At 44.6% G+C, this 25,400-nt stretch overlaps 2 protein-coding genes across 2 annotated transcripts in view; one reads left to right on the top strand and one right to left on the bottom strand.

Moving 5' to 3' along the window:
- Positions 1-13,218, bottom strand: part of CAB39L (calcium binding protein 39 like) — a 146,881-nt gene extending 133,663 nt beyond the window's left edge. The window contains exons 1-3 of the mRNA XM_067563093.1: positions 13,018-13,218; positions 12,299-12,455; positions 11,297-11,410 (exon numbers count right to left, since the gene is read on the bottom strand). The gene's annotated coding sequence lies outside the window, so the exon portion shown is untranslated. The remainder of the gene's footprint in view (positions 1-11,296; positions 11,411-12,298; positions 12,456-13,017) is intronic.
- The window catches only part of SETDB2 (SET domain bifurcated histone lysine methyltransferase 2), a 99,899-nt gene that overhangs the window by 43,953 nt on the left and 30,546 nt on the right, over positions 1-25,400 (top strand). The window contains exons 17-18 of the mRNA XM_067562712.1: positions 6,768-6,849; positions 23,293-23,425. Of these exons, the coding sequence (XP_067418813.1) occupies positions 6,768-6,849; positions 23,293-23,425 (215 nt within the window). The remainder of the gene's footprint in view (positions 1-6,767; positions 6,850-23,292; positions 23,426-25,400) is intronic.

Genomic DNA, 25,400 nt, shown 5'->3' with positions numbered 1-25,400 from the left:
CGCCTCAGCAGGTCGTTCTCACCCCGCCACGACTGGTCACTGCACTGGGAGGTGACAACTTTTCTCCTCCGCAAGTGGGGTGTTCCCCAACTGGATCTATTTGCGTCGGCATGGAACAAGAAGTGCCCGAGGTTCTGCTCCCTCCGGGGGCGCGACCTGAACTCCATCTCCGACGCCTTTCTCATACCATGGACGGGGGCTCTAATGTATGCCTTTCCTCCCGTCCCGCTATTTCCCAAAGTACTCTTGAAAATAAAGAGAGACAGAGCCAATGTCATCCTCATTGCACCAGCGTGGCCGAGGCAACACTGGTACAGCCTGCTGTTGGACCTCTCTACAGCCACGCCTATACCGTTCCCGAAACGCTACGACCTGCTCTCTCAGGACCGGGGTCGCCTGCTGCACCCGGACCTGGACTCCCTACACCTGACAGCATGGAGGCTTTGTGGTTGACGGAGGGAGAGAGGGCCTGTTCGGCGCAGGTCCAGTTAGTCTTACTGGGTAGCAGAAAACCATCTACCCAGGTGGTGTACAAGGCTAAATGGAAGCGTTTCACTGTTTGGGCGGCCTCCAGGGGTGTCCCGCCCAGTTGTTCGCCCATACAGGCGATTCTTGAGTACCTGCTCCACTTAAAGTCACTGGGTCTGGCATTGGCCTCCCTCAGGGTACACCTAGCGGCCATATCGGCCTTCCACAAACCGCTGGAAGGAAGGTCAATCTTCTCACACCCTATGTCCATTAGGTTCCTCAAGGGGGTAGAGAGGCTGTATCCGCAGGTCCGTGACCCGGTGCCTCTGTGAGATCTAAACTTGGTCCTCTCCATGCTGACAGGACCCCCCTTCAAGCCTATGGCTACATGCCCTTTGCTCGTCCTCTCCTGGAAGGTAGCCTTCCTCGTGGCCATTACATCAGCTAGGAGGGTCTCCGAAATAAGAGCGCTAACCTCGGAACCTCCATACACGGTTTTCTATAGTGACAAAGTGCGACTGAGACCCCACCCAGCCTTTTTACCTAAGGTGGTGTCTCAGTTCCACTATAACCAGGATATCTTCCTCCCCGTGTTCTTTCCCAAACCACACGGTTCGGAGGAGGAACGGAGATGGCACTCGCTGGACGTCAGAAGAGCCCTGGCCTTCTACATTGAGCGGACCAAGCCGTTCCGGAAGTCAATGCAGCTGTTTGTGGCAGTGGCGGACCGGATGAAGGGCCCACCTGTCTCCACCCAGCGCATCTCCACCTGGATCACCGCGTGTATTAAAACCTGCTACGAGCTGGCGAAGGTGCGACTCCCAGGACCAGTCACCGCACATTCCACCAGAGCCCAGGCCTCATCCGCGGCCTTCCTGGAACGAGTGCCCCTGCAGGACATCTGCAGAGCAGCGACCTAGTCATCGGTACACACCTTTACGTCCCACTACGCCATCGTGCAGCAGGCAAGAGAGGACGCAAGCATGGGCAGAGCCGTGTTGAGAAGGGCTGCTCGCCAGTGACTCCTACCCACCTCCAAGGTACGGCTAATTAATCACCTATGTTGGAATGCATATGAGCAATCACTCAAGAGAGAAAACAAGGTTACTTACCAGTAACTGTTGTTCTTCGAGATGTGTTGCTCATATCCATTCCAAACCCACCCTCCATCCCCGCTGTCGGAGTCTGCAGAAAGAAGGGACTGGGGACCCGCGGGGTCGGCGGCGCCATATATACCGCGACATGAGCGCGGCACTCCAGGGGGCGCCGGAGCCGACCCTGCGGGGGTTGCTAGGGCAAAAAAGCTTCCGGAGACTCGTGCACGGGGCGCGCACTCACCTATGTTGGAATGGATATGAGCAACACATCTCGAAGAACAACAGTTACTGGTAAGTAACCTTGTTTTCTGTTCTAATCAAGCTGTTAGAATAAACAATGGCCTACTTCACTTTAGAATGCCACACAACTTTCAGCAATGTGTCCTGTGCACACAAACAGGAGAAAACAAATCACTGATTAGTCCCTGTGCCATGACTGAAAAGTGTGTGCAAATGAAACTGCAGTATAAGGCCCTGGAAATACAAATGATAAAACTGTAGTTGTAGAAATGCCAGCTTCGAATGATTGCTCATATCCATTCTGTTATAGGTGTGTGCACGCCTCCATGCACAGCTACCAGAACGTTTTTCCCCTTAGCAGATCCCGTAGGGCCGGCTCCAGTGCCCTCTGTGATATAACCTGATGGATGTTGACCAAGCCAAAGCTGCTCCAGTGTTTCACCTTGTAGAGTTTCCACCAACTATTCCCTCAGGAATGAGAATTTGGGTATGGGGGGGGCATTTATTATATGGAGTTCTCATGATAATGGTACAGTAACATTCTGTCCAGGGTATCCCTTGCCACTCAGTGGAACCAGGGCTTTCTTAGATGGGTTTCAGATGTGGGTGGGCAGATCGGGCCTGACTCTGTAGGGGGTTTTGGGAAGGAATCTCTTTCTCTGGCTGGAGAGCTAACTGGATTGTCAACTCCAAAAGTTCAAAAATCAGGAGATTGACCCCAAAATCCTAAGATTTTCTTTAAAATGTTTTGTGGTCTGATTTTTGAACTTCCCCTGCCAACCATTAATGTGCATGTGAGAATTACAGAGTTACCAACTCTCAAATATATAGTGAGTTAGGTGATTTTGGCCCCAGCTAAAGGTGCTCTCATAGCAGGGGTCCCAGCCCAGATCTGGGTCCCATTGTGCTAGGTAGGCACTGTACAAATGCATAGTAAGGGACAATCCCTGCTCTGAAGAGTTTATAGTCTAGTGCAAAGCATACTGATGAGTTTGACAGGTTCTGGAAGTGAGACTAGCCAAACTCATATAGCAGCTACCAAACATCCATTAAATGGCAGGAACTTTTTAATCCCTCCTGAGCTGGGCAGAACTGAAACCAGTAACCTATAGGTGAAAAGTTCAGTGGTTCCCAAAGTGGGGTCCCCAGACCCCTGGGGGTCCACTGTGAGTTATACAGGGGTCAGTCCCTTGAGCCAGCACTGGAAGATGCCAGGATGGCATTCCAGCACTTTTGCTGCATGAGGGATGCCATTTTATTCTGAAAATGGCCCATCCTCCATACAATGTGACTGCATACCGTGCATGCAAGGTCACGCTGGCCAAGCTGTTCCCATGGTGGGGACATTCCAGTAGTACTGGAAATGAAGTGCCTGAGACAGTAAGATGCCAAGTGGTCTTTGGGAGGGAAAAATATTTGGAAACCACTCCTCTAACTCATTAGCCATGCCCTGAGGCATCATATCCCCATTAATACTAATGTTACAACTAGATTTCTGGAAAGATGAGTTTAGTACATCAAGTTTTGACCTTTTAGGAGCTTATATAAGCAGGATCTGGAAACAAGCCAAGATTTCCCATAAATTGCTCTCAATTTCAAATACAATCTAAGGACTTGCCTACATGGGGAAATTGACCAGCACAGTATTCCAGAATAACTAATCCCCAACAGCCCCCCATGAGAACCTTCTATTCCAGAATAAGTAGGGTTTGTCTGCACAGGAAAGTTTTTTCAGGATAAGCTGCTTTATGTCTACACACACGAGTTCTGTTTGCAAATGATCTGGTATCTCTTCCTACATTAATCTAGTTTAGAAACAGATTAATTATATTTTGGAATGATTTATCGCAGAATAAGGTTCTCTGTGGATGCAGCCCCATTTCAAATTAACTGTTCTGCTTCTAGCAGTCCTCCCACTGATATCCCACAATGCACACCTGGGTTGGCTTGTCTGTCTACCTTTGTGCCCTCTACTGTTGCAGGGTCATCTTGATTAGCTTTCACTTCCTTGTTTAAATACTGGCATGCAGCCAGGTGTGGCCCTTTGCGATTCCAGCTCACAAATTCACACACCTGCAGTCAGATACTCATTATAGTAGACAGGCCCTGTGCTTCCACAGGGTCCTATAGGGATGTCCTAGCCTTTGCTGGCCTCTGGGGTGGGAAACATGTCCAGTCCCATCTTCCAGCAGTCATCAGAATGCCAAGCCAGCTGAGCAGCTTTCAAAGCAACAGGAGAGGGAGCACTCAGCCACACCCCATTGCCCTAACAAAACAAAAGAGCTCTGGCAGGGTTATAAACATGCCAGAGACCATAACAAGCCCTCCAGCAATGGTCACAGTACCTGTGTCTTTTATGAGGTGCTGGATTGCATTTTTGTCACAGAGGCTCCCACCAAACCCTGACATATTTTGAACAGCCCCAAAGATCCACCAGCCCACCACAGACCTGAACGGGACACCAAGCAGAAGTAAATTGCTCTGGACAGCCAGGATCTCTTCAGCACACAAAACCCCAAGGCAGTGCCAGTGCCAGAGAGAGCCACCAAACCGCAGGCAGAGACCCAGTCTGACCATGCTTGGGAGGGGACCTTTTCCAGGTTAGAAATATGTGCTATTCTGCAATACAACTGTAGAGGAGGATTTAAACAACAACTTTGTTCTGGATACTATCAGGTCACTGACATGTTATGCATACAAGTTAGGTGAGGTAATATCTTCTATTGGCTCAACTTCTGTTGGTGAGAGAGAGAAGCTTTTGAGCTACACAGAGCTCTTCAGCTCTGGGAAATGTTACACAGTTGAACGTTAGGAACCCCTCTTTACCTACTCAGCTTCTATTGTATCCCATCCCCTCAGTGTGTTCGAAATGATGACTGGGTTGGAGAATTGAAGTTCTAATGCATTTATTTCTCTGAAATACTGAATCCCACAATCATTGGCCAAATGTGCCAGCCCCCCTCCCACATCACTCCCTTCCCATTCTGCTTAATGTCCCTTCCCCACTGCATGACACGTATGTTTATTGTAGCAGTAATTAGAGAAAAAGCACTTTAGCAGTCAGTTTATCAATGGCCTGTGCTTTTACCTACCTTTACATTTTATGAGGTAAACTGTCCAAGTTAGGCTACAGACATTTCAAAGTGCATAGAGAATATAAGGCATTTGCAGCTATTTTTAATCACAGCCTCAGCATTGTTAATCACTTGGGTTCAAAACAGTTATTCCAAAAGTCTGTTTATTTTGCAGTGCACATTGTGCTGATCTGCCAGTGTTAGCACAGAGAACTTAAGGCACAGATATTGCTCTATTTTGGCAGGCACATTGCAAGGCAATGCAGTCATCTCAGGGCAGCCCTTCCACACCTGCACTATTTGGGGCGGGTGGGGGAACCATGTCGGTAAATAGCAGTGCTGCATAACTTTCTGGTTTGCTTCTTGTCATTATGAACAAGATCCTTCTCTGTCTTTTGGGGATAACATCCTCCATCATCAGGACAGCCTACAGAAATGCACATGCAGTTAATAGTGTGCCCCTTCCTGCTTCTTCTCGCATGCCATCAATCCAGCACTGGTACAGGGGTTCCATACCAGGGAGAAGTACATTGGAAAATGTCGTACCATCTCTAAGATCACCCAGATTGGGAAGAGGCTAAGAGAACGGCATTCAAAAATAAAGGAAAAAGCAGCATTTGATCATTGTTGTCATTGATAGACTAGCACAACAACTTGTGCTCTTCCTCTGCTCTCCTAGCATTCAATGTGCCATGGCCTCCACAAACAGAAGCGTTATCATTGAATGAAAGTCAGGGAAATCTGGGGGAACAGAAAGGGGACAAGGGACGACAAGGTTAGTGCCTTGAAGCCGCATCCCAGCAGAGGGAGAAGACTGAAGAGTGAAAGGAAGATTTCCTTCAGCATGATACACAGGAGAGGGAGGAGGACGGGGAACAGGCTTGGGGCTGTGAAGGGAGTACATCCACAAAGAGAAGGACATGCAGGCACAGCTGTTGGAAATGATACGGCAACAGGCAGCTCTCCTGGAGAACACTGTGGCCAAAATCCCAACCTAGCCACATCCTGCAGCCTTTTCTGTTCTCAAAGGACACTGTATACTGGGAGTACCCTCCACGTCCTCAGCTACTACAGACAAGCCCGTCCTTCACCATACTACAAGACATTAAGAAAGTCACAACCCCCCACCTACATGTTTCTGACTATCAGCACAATTATGGTTGCACTCAGCACTTCAGACAAATTTGCCAAATTTCCACTGGTTTTAAGTATGTACTCTATGTTCAATAAAGATTTTTATTATTTACAACTCAGTTTATTATTTATTCGTAACTTGGCTGAAGAATTGCATAAAAGCATTGCACAAAGCATTGCACATTTAGGAAAGCATTCTTGGAGGACAGGTGAGGTTCCAGAGGATAGGAGAAGGGCAAACATAGTACCTATATTTAAAAAGAGGGACAAAGAGGACCCAGGACATTATATACCAGTCAGCCTACTTTCTATACCTGGAAAGATACTGGAACAAATTATTAAATCAATTTGTAAGTAACTATAGAATAATAGGCTGATAAATAATAGACAACATAGCTTTTTCAAAACAAATCATGCCAAACCATCCTAATTTCCTTCTTTTGACAGGGTTACTGGCCTAGTGGATAGAGGGAAAGTAGTAGATGTGATTTATCTGGATTTTAGTAAAGCCTTTGACCCAGTCCCATGTGACATTCTTGTAACCAAACTAGGGAAATATGGCCTAAATGAAATTACTACAAAGTGGGTGCAAAACTAGTTGAAAAACCATACACAAAGAGTAATTATCAATGGTTCACTAACAAATAGGGAGTATGTATCTTGTGGGGGCCTACAGAGATCAGTCCTGGGTCCGGTAGTATTCAATATTTTCATTAATAACTTGGATAAGCATGTATGCTTATAAAATCTGCAGATGATACCAAGCTGGGTGGGGTTACAAGAACGCTGGAGGACAGAATTAGAATTCAAAAGGACTCTGATCAACTGGAGAATTGGTATGAAATCAACAAGGTGAAGTTCAATAGACACCAGTGCAAAGTGCTACACTCAAGAAGGAAAAATCAAATGCACAAATACAAAATGAGAATAACTGGTTAGATAGTACTGCTGAAAAGAATCTGGGAGTTATAGGGGATCACAAATTGAAATGAATCAACAACTTGATGCAGTTGCAAAAAAGACAAACTATTCTGGGTTGTTGTACCATAACAGGAGTGTCATATGAAAGACATGGACAGGGAAGACGGTTTAGATGACCTCTCAAGGTTTCTTTCAGCCCTACATTTCTATGATTCTATAATAAAATCCTTACATAAAGGTGTATATATTTTCACCACTAAACCTCAAAGCAGGAGCACAATGTATCCCTCACCCCATCTCCCTGACCATTGGCAGCATTTAGCACAGACTGAGCTGGCTGTTCAAAATGTCCATAAAGCCTTTCCATCTCCACTTTTCTCCCATCAGTGAAGCTCTCTCTATTGCTCTCAAAGATGTTGTACAAAACAATGGCAAGCAGCCATCACGCGAGGCAGATATTGTTCAGCAGCTCCCAGCCTCATCGCAAGACAGCTCCACCTTCCCTTCAGCCTTCCAAATACACATTCCACTGACATCCTGCAGCTAGTTACAAGTGTCCAGTAAAATCCTTCATAAACTTGAACACAATGGTAATCTGGGTCTCCCAGAAGGCTAGTAGGACTATCAAGACCATTAGTGTTCATAGCGGTCCTGGGAGCAAAAGTTCCATTTCTCAGTGCAGAAAACAAGCCTGAGTTTCTAAAGGTCCCAGAAACATGGACATTTCCAGGGCGCTCCACATTAATATTGTAGAAACTTCCACTGTTATCAACCATACCTTGTAGCATCATGGAAAAATACACTTTTTTTGTTGATGAACTCAAAGGCCTGATGTGGGGGCAAAGAATAAGCACTTGGATCCTATCACTGGCCTCAATACAATTCAGGAACCCCAACCACACAAATCCATCAATATCCTCCAGTGTGTTGCCAAGCTTTATGACCTGGGGCAGCAGTGCATACCTCCGTGACTACTTCCCCAATAGCTGACCTACCAACACCACACTGGTTAGCTACTAACCAGGAGCAATCAGAAATGGTGAGCTCCCAGATGGCATTGGTCACACGCTTCTCCATACTGATGGGGAGCTCTCACGGTGGTGCTCCATCATAGCAGCTCTAGCATGAGTTCCACACAGATTTCAAGGAAAGTGGCATTTGTCAGCCTGAACTTCTGCTGCCATTGCTTGTCATCCCAGTTGAACATCACTATCCTACTCCAAGAGTCACTGCTGGTTGACCAAGCCCAGAAGGAGCAGTCCACTGAGTAAAGCTCACCAGGAAAAGTTCGTGCAAAAGTAACTACTAGATTTCCTCCTCCTCTCCTCATATCACTGGGGCACTGCCATAGCTATTTCCCAAGTCATCCAAAGCCATCTGGTTGCACAACAACTACTATTTGTATTAATCGTCAGGATAGCTCAGCAGTATTCCCATCCTGCTGCCTCACAGCAGTTTGAAAATGGCACTGGCTTTCAAAAGTCAAATGAATGATGGGATGACAGGAGAGGAATTACAAGAATTTGTTAGTTTGACCTGTTTTAATAACTGGGCCTATAAATGTACCCCAATTGTGAGTTCAACTGTAAAAAGTGAGTATAAGTTCATAGGTTGTCACAATAACCTATCATAAAAAATGCTGATAGAAACAAGTGTAAGAAAATCAGATAGAAAAACTGAATTAGTCCAAACAAAAACGTCTACTGATATAACTCAAGGACTGTGCTGAGCTCATGCTTTGTAAACAAGAAAATGTGGGTCTGGAAATTAATTAATCAAAACTGATGTGTTGGAAACTAAGCCTAATTTGTAGACAAAATAATTAGGGTCTGGGCTATTCCGCCTACCCACCCCTTTTTAGGTCCTTAAAGAAAGAGACTTTGGGCAGGGGAGAAATAGGAAGAACAGCCAGAGGCTACTGAAGCAAACTTCACCATCATGGCTGACATCCCCACCATCTTATGGGACCCCAGGTCTTTGTCATCCTAATCCTGAGATGTCCTGACCAGACTGAGCCAGAGAGAGGGACCCAGATGACATCATCACCCTTATCAGCTCCAGCTGAATCCCAAACACTACTTGGAATGAAATGGGATCAGACTTTAACAGCAACAGTTCCAGCCCATCTCAACTAACTTCTCTTTTCCCCAAAAGGGCAGTTATTACCATCCTTAATACCATTTAAGAGACAGTCAAACAACAGGGTTTTCCTTCTAAAATCTCACTCCAGCTAAAGGGAACAAGGGATGTTGTTAAATGAAAGACTTATTAATACTTCACATTCCAAATTATTTTGCCTTCTTTTTTCTCATAAAACATTAAAGGGGTTTTTAATTATGTGTTTGCCATGGTACTAAGCAGGCTAAGGTGTCTGTATACCAACCCCAGACCTCGTTTAACATAGTTTAATGTTGGATAGCGGTTGGGTTATATTAACACTTTTCGCCCATATATTCCATCTAAATTAGGACAACAGCCCTCAAGTCCCAGAATTCTAGTGGCTTTTGGTAGCTATCCCACAATGTGCTGTGAGAGAAATCCCAGAAAGCCTATTGGCAGAACATTGCACCATGGAATGTCAGCCCAGAATGCTCTTCACTGATTTTGAAAAAACACAGCAACACTGTCAGCCAATGAGACAAAATGGAAGTGGCTTAAAACAGCATTACAAAAGCAGTGTGGATGTACTGCATTTGGAATATTTATATCTGTTGGAAAAATATTGCGTTGGATTATGCGTTAGGACAATAGTCCGGAATTTTCTGATAACTGTAACAGGGTCTTGTCAAAAGGAGGGGGTGGTTTTTTTGCCAAATAATCAGATCCCTAGGGGAAAAAGGGGTGTGTACTTTCAGTGAGCACTGTTTGCCCGTTGGATATATACTGCAGGCGCAATGGGGCAACGGTGGTGGTGGTGGTGTGCTCTTCAGATTTTTTAGCCCTGAGCTTGCATCCTGTGCGGGTATAGCCGGGGCTTGGCAGGGGAGGGGAGTCACAATTTTTCATATTGCTTTGTTTTTTTCTCCCAGCCTTTCTCCCCCCCCCCGCGCTTCATTTTTACTGATATTGCTGCAGCTGCTGTCGTTTTTATTTAAATTTTGCTTTCTCCCACGGCCGCTTTCTTTGCCTAAGTCTCTACACTCGTCTGCCTGAAGCGGAGCGGAGACAAAAAGGGAGGGGGTGGCTGTCCCGTTTGCGGCAGGTTTGCTAACTTGTGAGGCAGGGGTTGGTTGAACAATAGCTGGTAGGGAGGCAATAGGGGGTAAAAGGGGATACAAAGGCTCAGGTGGTTTCTCTTGTCGACTTTTTAATAGCAAAGAGCTTGGAATATAAGGGGGTGGAGTTTCCCCTTAATTGCAGGTATTGTTTTTACAGGGCAAGCTCCAGTAGAGAGATGCGCCTATTAATACTAATAATTTATCTGCTTCGGGGCTTTTTTTTTTTAAACTTATGTCTTAGTTGTTGTAGCTTGCAATAATCAAAGGTACCATAGGTGGGCCAAATTTAGGTATTTTTGTAGTAATATTTTTGCCATTTTATATTTAGTTTTAGGACTCAAGTTTTTTTTATTTTTTTTTAGTACCGGTAAATTACCCGCAGCCCATGCTGCTAACACCGTCCTTAAGGGACTGTCTTCGGGGATTTTACTTCCTCCGAGCCCCATTTCTCGTTTACAACACTATTACTTTACACACACACTACACACTCTCTGTGTCAACACAGCCTCGGCTTTTGTTTTCTTAAGGACAGGTTAATGAACCTGATCTGAGCCCTTATCTTAGTACTTAAACTAGCACTTATTTCTCTTGTTTATACTTTGTGGACGACCTGTGCACAGAACAATTGGGGATGCGCTTATTTTTTTAAAAAACCATACCTCCGGAGGAGTTTGCAAAATCAAAAACAAAGTGACAGAATAGAATAAATTATGGTCTCTTTGCGGGAAAAGAAAACAAAATCCGCCACACAGCGTTTCTGGCCTTAGAGGACTTGCCTCGGACCAGCTGGACTGCCTGCAGATAGGTCAGCCTGTGTGCCCAGTATTCAGAGAGACTAGAAAGGGACCCAATAATTGGTCCTAGACAAAACAGATAGAAAAACTGAGGAGATTCCGTGCACAAAAAACTTTGTGCCACCCAGAACTTTCGCGCTTAATAGCCCTTAGGCCCAGTGCGTGGCCACTGTCAAGGACAGTGCTAGGGTGCCCGTTTTGGAATCTCCTAAGAAAACCTGACAGACACAACACAAAACATACAGGTACCTGAATCCCTTGGAGACTGTGAGACTGCAAAGGGTTTCAACTGCTTTACAGCCTTCTCTCGAGTTTCAAACCCCGTCCAAAAGCCCTCTGGGTGAACTCACCCTATTGCCGGCTGGGGCGTTGGCTGGCGCTGGAACTCAGGGTTGGTTTGCAAGGCCGTCCCTTCGTGGTCGCCAGAATTGTTGGAAAAATATTCCAAATGAGGTTCGTTAGCCCTGCACCAGATAGAAAAGAGATCCACGCAAGTAGTTGGGCAGTCTCCAAGTTTTATTTCTGCAGAAGTTGGACACTTCCCAGCAAGTGATCAGTGTGAGTCCCCGAAGGCATGCTCTCTTGCATATTTATACAAACACAAACAAAGAAATTACATATGCATAAATTCTTAATGCTTATTGGTACACTCAATTATTATTATTATTGCTATTGGCTTTACACTTTCTACCTCTTCTAACTATAAACATATGCATAACATAAAAGATAAGGGCAGAAGATTTCAACTTATCTATCAAAATTGTCTAGTCTATTTCCCAAGACTGAAGAGAAAGCAAAAATCACTTAAGGCTGACTCCTCATTTCTCCTGTTAATCTCTCTCTCTCTGACCTTGGCAGAGATAAGCACCATAAACAAAGAAAAGAGGAGCGGGTGGCTGATTTCAACAGAAAGCAGAACACTAAAAACAACTAAAATGGAGTAACTGTGGTCAAGCAAACAATTATTTTCCTTCATATCTGACTTGTTAAAGCAGAAAAATGGATTCCAAAAAAACTTTCCCATGTAGATAAATCCTTACTCAGCTAACAGAGCATCGTAATTATTCTGGAATAAAATCATTTTGATTCTGGAATTAAATGTCCACAAGGGGAGTTATTCTGGAGTAGCTAAATTATACTAGAATAGCAATTTGGGAATAACAATGCCAGTCAAATTTCCCCCATATGGACAAGGCCTCAGTCTGCCACACCCTGTTCTTAAAGGGACAGCTCCCAATAACAAACTGGAAATGCAACAATAAAACAAATATTAACACAACATTCAAATTCACTTCTAAATACGTTTTGCAATATAAACCAATTCCAACAATTATTAGACTCTTTATACTAACATTTGCACAGAGATGTTATTTTTTTTCCATCCATACATGGGTTACCAGACAGTTTTACACCTCCATTGTCCAGATTTATAGTCTAGTCCTCATCCACTTTCCTACTAACTGATAGGAGGGGTTGGGAAGTATATTCTTATTCTCTGTGTGGAGCAGCCTGTGCATGGAGACAACAAGAACAATTGCCAGTGGTTACAAAGTGTTTGTGAAACAGTACTGGAACTCATCAAGATTTTTGGATTGTCTTTCTAGTGCTGGGAGCAGACGGTGGTCTAGTTATAGACGGTATGGCCAAATGTAATAACGCCTCTGTTTGGGCTGTCTCTGGGAACCAACCCCAGGATCTCTTGAGGTAAAAGCATGAGCCTCTCTGTCACCTGAGCTAAAGAACCAGCAGTCTTAAAGTTACACGCGGTAGCATAACCATAAACCTCTATATGTGGTTTAGCTACTAAAGAGTGACACAAAGCTTCACACTATTAGTGCAGATTACAGAAGCACCTATTGCAGCATGGCTCTTCTGAAAGGCTGGCAAAGTGGTTGAAATTTGCCTCTGTTATATTTGAAACTTAGGTTCTCTTCCCAGATCTGCATAAAGTGACCTTGCACAAGCTCTTAGTCATCTTATCTGTGAAATGGGTGAGTAATATTTAACCATCAAGGGGCAGTATGAGACTGTGGCTCATAATATGAGTTCTGAAATTCTTAGAAGTACTAACCAGTCAGTGTTAAAACAAAGAGTAGAATAGATGGCCTCTGGGCTTACAGTTCAGCACCCCTCCCTTAGATCAGCAGTTCCAAAAAGACTGGGGCAGGAATTCCCCTGAATCCCTGGCCTCCCCCAAGGGCCAGAGGCAGAGCCTGTTGTGCAGTAGCTGGATGCCAGGGAATCCCTGCCGCTGAGGCTTGCCGGGGGGGGGAGGGGAAGAGGGGACGTGAGCGGTGGGTCCGTGACAAGCTCGCCTCCCCCACGGCCCAGCAGCCATCCCAAAGCAGCAGCCCGGGCCCCGCCTAAAGCGCGCTATGCATCAGGCCCCTTCCCCGGGGAGCCAGGCTCTCGCGCGGCGCGGCTCGACTGGCATCGCCGGGATTCGAACGTGTTTCTCCTGCCACAGCCCAGGCCCCACAGCGCTGGGTGGGCCGTGCCCGCGCGTGCACAGCCTGGACCCGACGCCGACGCCTCGGTCAGACAGCCAGTCCCTGGCCCCGGCCCCGCCCCCTGCGCGCGCAGCCCCATTGTGGCGGGCGGGGCCGGGGCGGGACTCTGGCTGCAGGGCACCGTTAGGTCAGAGGCTTCGGCGGCGGCTAGTGAGCATGCGCAGAAGGCTGGCACATGCTCAGTCCCGGGGAGCGAGCCGGGTCCACCCGACACTCTCACAGCCGGGCACGCCCATTTCCTGGCCCCTCCTCTCGGCTCCCTTTAGGAGTTTCCAGCATCTCCTGCCCGGCCGGCTGAGGCAGAAGAAGCCGCAGCCCCGTCGGTGGACGATTCCTTCCTCCCGCCCCGCGGTAAGTACCATGGGGGTGGGGGGTGGGATCAGGGCTGCGTTGCCCCGATTTGTGCACCTTTGGTAATGACTGATTCCTTCCCCCCCCCCACAGCTTCAGCCAATGGGCCATTCCGCCCCTGCCTCCCGGTGAGCAGTGGGGACGGCAGAGGCGGGGTCCCTACTTAGCATGGGGCAGCCCTGTTGGCTCTCAGGCAGGGGACGTGCTGCATCCCCCTCCCCCACCAGGGGGGCCGTGGGCCGAGCTGGCCTCCTCCCACCAGCCCCTATACCCACCAGAGCGCCTTGCGCCGCCTGCCCTCCGCCCAGCCAGGTGGGAGACTCAACGTCGAGGGAGCGTGTGACGTGGTGTCAGGGCAGTGCCCGTGCCTCGCACGCCTCTCGCCGTGCACCACGATGCACCACGACGTGCCTCTCGCCGTGCGCCACGACGCACCCCTTACACCTATTGCCGTGCGCCATGACACGCCTCGCGCCCTGGCCGGTCGCCATGGTGCACCCCTCGCTGGGTGCCACGACGCATCTCGCACCCTCACCAGGCACCGCAACGCACCCCTTGCACCTTTAACCCTCACCATGTGCCTGGACACACCCCTCGGCCCTGTCGTCTGTCATCGGCACTTCAGCCACAGTGCAACCCTGTCCACTTATGTGACGCTTGCCACATGAGGATGTCAAAGCACTTGGCACACAGCAGCTTGGCAATCCTGCCATGGATCCAGGCATCATATGCACTCACCTGCCCTTTTACTGCAATGGGGCTGATATTTTACACACCTGTTTAAAACAAATAGCTGGATGAGCAGGCAGGTAGGAATGTTCACATCTGCAGTACGGAGACTAGATCAGCTCAAAACTACACCAAAGTCTGGAAGAAACTGACTCACTGCAGTTACAAATGACACAGAAAGTGACCAGAACTGCAAGAGATTAAAAGAAAACAACTTTCTCTGTTTTGTTTTTTTCCCATTTGCTTCTTTTGTGCAGTCAACAGCTGGTGATGCAGAACCAGTTTCACTTTTGTTGACGATCAGTTTCATTTCCTCTCTCTGACTAGCAGATGATGACATTGTCCTAATGCTCTGGATGGAGTTCATATGCATTCTTTTCCTCCAGGCCCAGAAATATGGCATTTAACAGTCTCACAACAACAGGGAGCTTCTGGTGTTTTGGAATCTATATGGCTGTATTCCAGAAATTTGAAGCAGTAAATAAACAGAAGATGCTATGTTAACTGACAATCAGCATTTTGGCCAACACACAGAAGATTGAACTGGAAAATTCCAGAGCTAAAAGCACAGGCGTTTGGTCTCTCCTCCTCCCATGCCACTACAAGAGGGACCAGTCTCCTCATGTAATGACTGGCTAGAATAGTCAGGAGGGGGTTAAGCTAGCAGCAAAACGGAGGTAGAGTGCAGGTTTGTGAGTGTAAAAAAGGGAAGATTTGAGCACTTTGAATTGAAAACTAGATTACTCAAAGGACATGAAGAGAAGAAATTCTTAAATTGCATATCCACCAATGCTAGAAGCCTGGGTAACAAACAAGAGGAATTGGAATTGCTCATTCATGATGATAAATTCAGTCTAGCTGGTATTACTGAAACTTGGTGGGATGATTCACACAACTGGAATGTTAAAATCACTTATAGCCTATTTTGGAAGGATCAAGTGGGCAAAAGGGGAAGGGGAATGGCACAAGATTGGGTATTAGTTGGTGTCTGCTACAGATCAGTAAATCACAATAAGGAACAGGATGATTACCTCCTTACGCACCTATCTATAATGTGTAGGAAAATAACTGCATGATCATGGGGTACTTCAGTTTGAATGACATATGCTGGAGGTCTCATGTGGCCAGTAGTAAAATACCCTTAGAATTCCTAAACATTATAGATGACAATTTCCTAACACAAAATGTGCTGCAGCCTCTATGGGGGAATTCTTTATTAGACCTTGTCCTAACAGTTAAAGAGGAACTGGGTATAAGGAGAAATCTATGGCCAGCAAAGATAAAAACAATAACAAGGAATTTTTAATATATATTGGGAACAAAGAGAATCCTGACAATGATATTGGTCCATTACTAGATGGAAATGGTAGAATTATTAATAATAATGCAGAAAAGGCGGAATTGTTCAATAAATACTTTTGTTCTGTATTGGGGGGGGGAAGATGATTATATACTCATCACCACACAGCATTTTGATTAAAAACATAATGAGATAAAGTTAATATAGTACACATTAAATGGATTAAAAACTGAGTAACTGATAGATCTCAAAACAAAATTTTAAACAGGGAATCATCACCAAACGGGTGTATTTCCAGTGGGGCATTGTCAGGATCAGTTCTTGGTCCTACATTATTTAACATCTTTATTGATAACCTGGAAGAAAATATAAAATAATAAAGTTTGCAGATGACACAACAATTAGGGAGGTGTTAAATAATGAAGAGGACAGGTAGCTGATTTAGAGTGATCTGGGTTGTTTGTTAAGTTTGGGTGCAAGTAAAGAGTGTGTTGAAATATGGCTAAATGTTCTTAGATATATACATTTACAAAGAACATAGGCCATACCTACAGGATGGGGGACTTTATCCTGGGAAACAACGACTCTGAAAAAGATTTGGAGGTTGTGGTGGATAATCAGCTGACCTTGAGGTCTCAGTGTGACACTGTGGTCAAAAGAGCGAATATAATCCTGGAATGCATAAATGGGAATCTTAAGTAGGTATAAAGACATTATTTTACCTCTGTATTTGGCAATGATGCAATCAGGAATTGTGGAATACAGTGTTCAGTTCTGGTGGCCACAGTTCAAGAAGGATGTTGATAAATTGGAGAGGCTTCAGAAAAGAGCTGCAAGAATGAGTAAAGGATTAGAAAACATGCCTTATAGATTGAGCTCTGTGAGCCTGTTACTATTTAGTTTATGAAAGAGAAGGTTGAGAGGTGACTGGATTATAGTCTATAGGTATCTACATGGGGAATAAATATTTAATAATGGACTCTTCAATCTAGCAGAGTAATGTATAACACTATTCAATGACTGAAAGTTGAAACTAGATAAATTCAGACTGGAAATAAGGCATACATTTTTGACAGTAAGTGTAATTAACTTTTGGAACAATTTACCAATGGTCGTGGCGGATAGGAAATATAACCTAGACGATGCTGCTGTAATGTGCATGCATAACTGGTTGGATATCTGTTCCCAGAGAGTAGTTATCAGTGGTTCACAGTCAAGTTGGAAGGGCAAATTGAGTGGGGTCCTGACGGGATCAGTTCTGGGTCAGGTTCTGTTCAACATCTTCATCAGTGATTTAGATAATGGCATAATGAGTACACTTATAAAATTTGCAGACGATACCAAGCTGGGAAGGGTTGCAAGTGTTTTGGAGGATAGGATTAAAATTCAAAATGATCTGGACAAACTGGAGAAATGGTCTGAAGTAAATAGGATGAAATTCAATAAGGACAAATGCCAAGTACTCCATTTAGGAAGGAACAATCAATTGCACAGATACAAAATGGGAAATGACTCCCTAGGAAAGAGTACTGCAGAAAGTGATCTGAAGGTCATAATGGGTCACAAGGTAAATATGAGTCTGTGTAACACTGTTGCAAAAAAAGCAAACATCATTCTGGGATGTATCAACAGGAGTGTTGTAAGTAAGACACAAGAAGTAATTCTTCTGCTCTACTCCACGCTGATTAGGCTTCAACTGAAGTATTGTGTCCAGTTCTGGGCACCACATTTCAGGAAAGATGTGGACAAATTGGAGAAAGTCCAAAGAAGAGCAACAAAAATTATTAAAGTTCTAGAAAACATGACCCATGAGGCAAGACTGAAAGAACTGGGTTTGTCTAGTCTGGAGAATAGAAGACTGAGGAGGGACATAACAGTTTTCAAGGACATAAAAGATTGTTACAAGGAGAAGGAAGAAATATTGTTCTCCTTAATCTCTGAGGATAGGAAAGGAAGCAATTGGCTTAAATTGCAGCAAGTGTGGTTTAGGTTAGACATTTGGAAAAACTTCCTAACTGTCAGGGTAGTTAAGCACTAGAAGAAATTGCCTAGGGAGATTGTGGAATCTGCGGCATTGGAGACTTTTAAGAGCAGGTTAGACAAACATCTGTCAGGGATGGTCTAGATAATGCTTGGTCCTGCCATAGTACAGGTAACTGGACTAGATAACCTCACGAGGTCCCTTTCCAGTTCTATGATTTTATGATTGTCCATCACTGACAATTTTTAAATCAAAATTGGCTGTTTTTCTAAAAGATGTGCTCTAGGAATTATGTTGGAGAAGCTCTTTGGCCTGTGTTTTACAGAAGGTCAGACTAGATGATCACAATGGTCTTTCTGGCCTTGGAATCTATAACGTATCTTGCAGTTGAGCTAATGAGTCAGGCTCTGAAGCTGAGAGCTGTAACACACTCATAATCTCTGGGGATCAGGCACAGAGGACACAGACACACTGATCAGTAGATTACATTACTATTTTTCATTTAGTAAAATAAAATGTTTACCATAGAAATGTAATTATTTGCCTTTTAAAATCGTAGCAAGTGGGAGATGAGCAGAGGAATGATCAGGAGGGAGTCTTCAGACCCGCTGTACTGAGCTGTGTAAGTTGTCTTCCACTCCTAGACTTCTCCACAGAGCTTGGAGGAGCAGCAGGGACTATTACCTCCACTCTCAGTCCCTTCATTAGGACTGTGTGGATTGGAGATTCTTAAGTCATCTATAGAGCAGAAAGGATAATTCAGGCTGGAAACCCTTCCAGAGCCATACACAAGGGGAGCAGCAGCTGGAGTTCCCCTCCACAAGGTAGGATAGGCACCGCCTCCACACGTGCTTTGGGGCTGGAGCACCGACCAGAAAAAAATAGGGGGTGCTCAGCACCCACCGGGGCTGGCCTGGTCAGTGATCCAGCACTGTTTCAGCGGCACCCTTCAGGGATGGCGCTTTACAGCCCATCAGCTAATGGCCTATGAAGAGCCACTCCCTGCCCATCATCTGATGAGATCAGGGCCAGCCCTGACTGTGGCTCTGCTTGCGCACTGCCTCTTTCCACCCCTGCACCGCCTCTTCCCGCCCTTAGGGTGGCATTTCGCCACCGATCATCTGATCAGTGTGGGGCAGTGCTGGCCAGAGATCAGGGCCAGCCCTGACTGTGGCCCCACCCATGCCCCGCCTCTTCCCCCCCAGCTCTGCATCTTCCCACAGGCTCTCCCCCCGTTGGCACCCACGGTGAAAGGAGGAGTGGACACCTATTCGTGACTTGCCTCTGGTTGCTTCCATGAGGTGTGTGTTCCTCCCATTCATGTACTGACACCCACTTCTGTACCTGTGTGCACACTCCTATTTGAGTTTTTTTGATAGTAACAGAGAGAAAAAACATGAAAAAATAGGAACAACTGGTTGAAAAAAGTAAAAAAGAAATGCTTTTGCAAGGGGACTTGTGGATAGTACTCCTTTTGAAGCTGCTTTACTTCCTTTTGCTGAAATTGACCAATTTCAATTTGATGGTGTCCCTTAATGAATTGATGCTGATTGTACCCCTGTGAAGTATAATTATCACCATTTTACACAGGGAGAACAGAGGCACGGAAAGAGTAAATGACATACCCAAAGTCACACAGCAAGTCTGTCAGAGCCAGGAAAAGAACCCAAAATCTCCTAACTCCCAATGCCCTGCATGAACAATAACAAGAAAAACATCCTTATTGTTATTCTGCAGTTTCATTTTACATTATTGTGAAGGTTTGTGAAGTTCTTTTCAGTCTGTATATTTGCAATAGTATTTAGCACCTATGTAGGAATTTTCATCTTCATAATGCTTAGCGAGGTGGAGGTAGGGCTGCTATTTACACAGTGCCCAACAGGGTTCTGTGTACTCTATAGACAATGTAAGAAGATGAACCCTCCCCAAAGAGCTTATTGTGTAAGAGCTATATCCTGCAACTGGATCCACACAGGTAGACCCATGTATTCACACAGATCCAGTTCCAGGATCAAGCCCTAAATAGACAACATACAGAAACAGGACAGATACACTCTTTTCTCTCTTTTCCTGTTACCCCTTCTGTGTGTGGCATTTGTTTTTATCCTTGCCCTTTTGCCTTTTTCATTGGGGTTAGCCTTTGTGTGATTTTTCTCTTTGTATTTTAACCTCTCCTAGTTCTCTTTTTAACTCTTTCCTACTTGTTATTAATTATTTGTATTAAGGTAGTGCCTAGAGTTCCCAACTGAGATCAGGCCCCAATGTGCAGAATGATAGTGAGAAACAGTCCCTACCCCACAAAGTTTACAATCTAAATAGAGAAGACAGACAAGGGTGGGAGAGAAACCAGAGGCACAGAGGTATGAAGTAACTTAGAATCATAGAAGATTAGGGTTAGAAGGGACCTCAGAAGGTCATCTAGTCCAACCCCCTGCTCAAAGCAGGACCAACACCAATTAAATCATCCCAGCCAGGGCTTTGCCAAGCCATGCCTTAAAACCCTGTTAAAGATGGAGATTCCACCACCTCCTTAGGTAACCCATTCCAGTGATTCACCACCCTTCTAGTGAAAAAGTTTTTCCTAATATCCAACCTACACCTTCCCCACTGCAACTTGAGACTGTTGCTCCTTGTTCTGTCATCTGCCACCACTGAGAACATCTTAGCTCCATCCTCTCTGGAGCCTTCAGGTAGTTGAAAGCTTCTATCAAATCCCCCCATTCTTCTCTTCTGCAGACTAAATAAGCCCCATTCCTTCAGTCTCTCCTCATAAGTCATGTGTCCCAGCCCCCTAATCATTTTCGTTGTTCTCCGCTGGACTCTTTCCAATTTGTTCATATCCTTTCTGTAGTCGGGGGCCCAAAACTGGACACACTCCTCCAGATGTGGCCTGACCAGTGCTGAATTAAGGGGAATAATCACTTCCCTCGATCTGCTGGCAATGCTCTTACTAATGCAGCCTGATATGCTGTTTGCCATCTTGGCAACAAGGGCACACTGTTGACTCATTTCCACCTTCTTGTCCACTGTAACCCTCATGTCCTTTTCTGCAGAACTGCTGCTTAGCAAGTTGGTTCCCAGTCTATAGCAGTGCATGCGATTCTGCACTTGTCCTTGTTGAACCTCATCAGATTTCTTTTGGCCCAATCTTCCAATTTGTCTGCGTCACTCTGTATCCTATCCCTGCCCTCCAGTGTATCTACCACTCCCCCCAGTTTAGTATCATCTGCAAACTTGCTGAGGGTGCAGTCCACCCCATCTTCCAGATTAGAACAAAACCAACCCCAGCACCGACCCTCGGGGCACTCTGCTTGATACTAGCTGCCAACTAGACATTGAGCCATTGATCACTATCTCTAGAGCCCTATGATCCAGCCAGCTTTCTATCCACCTTATAGTCCATTCATCCAATCTATATTTCTTTAACTTGCTGGCAAGAATACTGTGAGAAACTATCAAAAACTTTGCTAAAGTCAAGATATGTCATGTCCACTGCTTTCCCCACATCCACAGAGACAGTTATCTCATCATAGAAGGCAATCAGATTGGTCAGGCATGACTTACCCTTGGTGAATTCATGGTGACTGTTCCTAATCACCTTCCTCTCCTCCAAGTACTTCAAAATGGATTCCTTGAATACCTTCTTCATGATTTTTCTGGGGACTGAGGTGAGGCTGGCTGGTTTGTAGTTCCCCAGATCCTCCTCCTTCCCTTTTTTGAAGATGGGGCACAATTTTTGCCTTTTTCCAATCATCCTGGACCTCCCCAGATTGCCACCAGTTTTCAAAGATAATGGCCAAGGGCTCTGCAGTCACATCAGCCAACTCCCTCAGCACTCTTGGATGCATTGCGCCCGGCCCCATGAACTGGTGCATGTCCAACTTTTCCAAATAGTCCTGAACCTGTTCTTTCACCACTGAGGGCTGCTCACCTCCTCCCCATGCTGTGCTGCCCAGTTCAGTAGTCTGGGAGTTGACCTTTTCTGTGAAAACAGAGGCAAAAACCCCCCCAAAAACATTGCCCAAGATTACACAGCAGGTAAGTGGCAGAGCCAGGAATTAACCCTTGGTCTCCTGATTCAGTCTAGTGATCTCTCCAGTGGATAGTGCTGCTTCTATTTTACAGAGGGGTAGACCAAGCTTAAATTACTTGCCCTAGGTCACAAAAGGAATGCCAGTCAACAGCTGGCATTAGAATTTAGGAGTTCCTGGTTCTAAGTGCTGTATTTGACCATGCTGCCTCTCTCACTCATGTATTAAAAATAAACTTTAAAGCCACACAGTCCTGGAGAAATTAAACAGGATTTTCTCTGTCCTCACAGGTATTAGGCTCCAGTGCTCTCTGATGTGACATCATCAGCAGAGAGCATCCTGAAACATCACACCTAGTGGGAACTAGCAATTGCTGAGGATCTGAGTGTCGGGGACTTGCATGACAACAGAAAAAGTAAAGTTTATATTACTAGTGTGTTGGGTGAACCTCTTACATAGGTCCTTTGGGGCACTGGGCAGATTGTACTGAAAGAGGTTGAATTATAACTTTAATTTGCAGATGGCTTAAAAAACTTATTGCAGCTGCCAAATAAGAAAAATGAGACAATGTGGGAGGGCAAAAGAGGATGAGTAGGAAAGCGTTGGAAGAATAAGAACAGAAAAGGAGAGTAGAGGGTCTTTGTAGCAAAGTCAGGGTTTTTAAACTTTTCTGGTGTACAGAAAATAGGTGTTGCCTAGGGTGGTGCTGGCCTTGACAATGTATCAGTAGCAGTGGTTGTAGACCTCTGACTTCCATCTGTTATTGAGGAACTATCTTCTAATTTTACCTTCCTGGCTTTTCCTTTTCCCTTGCAAATCTCTTCTAATCTGTTTGCTCTAATCCCTATATGTTAAGGAAACAACATTTCCTCCTTCTTTCCTGTGAACTCAGGGAGGATATTTGTGGGAGTTGGGGGTATGATAACTTAAGGGAGTTGCTTATTTAAACTGTTGAAGATACTTTAATGCAGCTGCAGTCAGATGTGTGGAAGAACAAGCTGGAGGTGCTGATGGCAGCAGACTAGTATCTTCTAAAGGAAAGGTGCTTCAAATCGTATGAGGTGACTCACAAGCCCATGCCAGGTAGTTGGTATCTGCATGAAATGTTCTTTACTGAGCCATGAATTGCTGAGCAAGTTTGGAAGTTTTCATATTGATTCTTGTCCCCACCAGTGACATTTTAAGAAAAAAATCCTAGTTCTCATTCCTCTAGTCCCAACTGCTAGAGCACTTAGCAGCTAGCTTCTATTTTGTTTTTGTCTCAGCAGATTTTACTCATGCCAGTCAATCACTGCTAAAGTGACTGGGCACAATGTCTACTGGGATGCAAGTGGAATAGCAGCTAGCTCTGGAAATGCTGGTGAGGGCTTCCAGCTACACTCTCCCCATTCCTCCCAGCTGGTATAGGGTGGTTACATTAACAGTTTTATGTTTTGTTTAACAGTCTCTCTCCAGGTGACTTCCAGATAATGGAGAAGATGGTGAAAATAAAGTGTGCATTTTGCCCAGCGGATGAAGAGTGTGCTATAATGTACATTGCAGAAAAGCAAAACCTTGCAGTTCATCAAGATTGTTTGGTGAGAGTTTTTCTTAACATCTGAGTAATATTGAAGAAATCAAGAAAGACCAAAGGGAAGCATTTCAGAGACAATATGGACATTGGTCATAATTGTCTACTATAGAAGAAAACAGAACTCTTTCCTTCTCTGTTTCAGAAGGCAGTGAATGATCTACAATTTCATGGTCTTCTGGAGCTCCAATGATTAGAGTTTCAGACAGTTTTATTTTTTTACTTGTCCAAATGGTTGGCACATTGAGTTGGAGGGGAATAAGAAGATTAATGCAGGAGTTGGGATGGAATGTAAAAAGCGTAAAAACTAGCTCAATTCACCAGTGTCTTGCTCTTTGTATAGTCACTTTACACAAGTGCAAAGTGGCTGTAAAGTGTTACTAAATCAGAATAGTAGCATTTTACATCCAATTTTCACTGTTATAACTGGCTGCTTAAGTTGCAGGACAATGCTGAATTGGGCCCAGGGATCTGAATAAGCAGTGGAAGGACAACAAAAAGCAGGACTGAAAATACCTTGCCACTAAAAAAACCACTGGCAGTCAAAGCGTTTCAGAGTTCAAGACAAGTTCAATATTTTGGTTAAGCGTTGTTACATTTAGAAACTATAGAAACTGCCTTAACATTAGGTAACCAGATTTCAGAACAAAAATGAACTTGTTTTGCAACAACTTTGAAACCCTTTGACTTCCAATGTTTTTGCATGGCAAAGTAGGTTCTTTCAGTCTCTGGCCCGATAATGCAAAGCCTTATACATGTGCTGAATTTGATGTAATGTGAGTAATCTCAATTGAAGCAATTGAATCAGACTTCTTACAGTGTGAAAGGTAAACATGTCCCAAGTCTTTGCAGGATCAGGGCCATAATTTGCATGATCAGAGTGGCAAGATGGCAGCTTCCTGTGTGTGTCTTAAATATAAGGAATACTTAACTAGGTGTGGTTTTAGTTTAAGAACTGGCTATGTAAAAATGTCCTTGTGAGGTTCCATGTTTATTGTGATTCTAGAACAAATTTATTCAGTTTGCAAATAAAATGTGTCTTCTGTTTCCTAACCCTGCAGTCTTATCCTGGGATCTGAGTAAAGCTACGTTATTTCCTTCTTTCACATCAACACCAGTAACAAAGATTCTGGACATCATATTCTGCCCTCAGCTAGGCATAACTAACGGCAGAATTTGGCTTTGCCATTGGAACTTAGTTAACTATTCTGTATACTTTTATGAGAGCCCTCGTCCTAAATTTGTTTGTTCTGCTGTGGTATAAGGAGAAAAGTAATATGAAAAAATTGTCATTAAATATGCAGGTATGTTTCTAAACTCACAGAGAGCAAGTCTTTTGAGTTAAAAGGTGCCATCTGTGCAGTCACTTTCCTTGCTATAACCACACCTACATTGTTATTTTAATGTGAAGGATACATGTTACGTTAAACTGGAGTTCTTTTTTGATATCATAAATCACAAATCCTTTGCTCCTCTTTTATTTCTTCCCCTTATAGATCAGCTATCTTATTGTTCTTGCCACATTTGTGTTTGTATCTTTATTAATTTTGATTAATTTTATTTTTCACTTTACAGTGTTATATGTTTCAAACAAACATTCAGATTCTTGAAAGCAAACCAGTATTGGCTTACTGCTTAGCTAGTCTTCCTGATCCCATAATAAGCTGTGCTAAGGGGCTTCTTACCTTTAACTGTATGTTCTTATTCCTTTAGCTGACCAAGCTTTGTGTCTGCTTGTAAATTTATCATATATTTTAAGTAACAATTTTGGTACTAGGTTGTGTTTAAATATGATCATTTGCTTTCTTATAATCATCATACATAGTTAATAATTAATTATCCCTTCTAATTTGTTGTCATAGTCGAGTACATCAACAGGAATTCATGCATACAATTCTGCATATAATTTTTCCAAACATTGTTCAAACTATTTAAGTTGCTTCTCTAATAATCCATTGCCAGTCTTTGCCCTGTATCACATT

This window comes from Emydura macquarii, unplaced genomic scaffold, assembly GCF_026122565.2.
Source record: "Emydura macquarii macquarii isolate MOO-44397 ecotype Brisbane River unplaced genomic scaffold, CSIRO-AGI_Emac_v2 contig_2473, whole genome shotgun sequence".
NCBI classification, from domain to species: Eukaryota; Metazoa; Chordata; order Testudines; family Chelidae; genus Emydura; species Emydura macquarii.
Note: the sequence above shows the minus strand (reverse complement) of the source record. Positions and strands in the feature narration are given on the sequence as shown.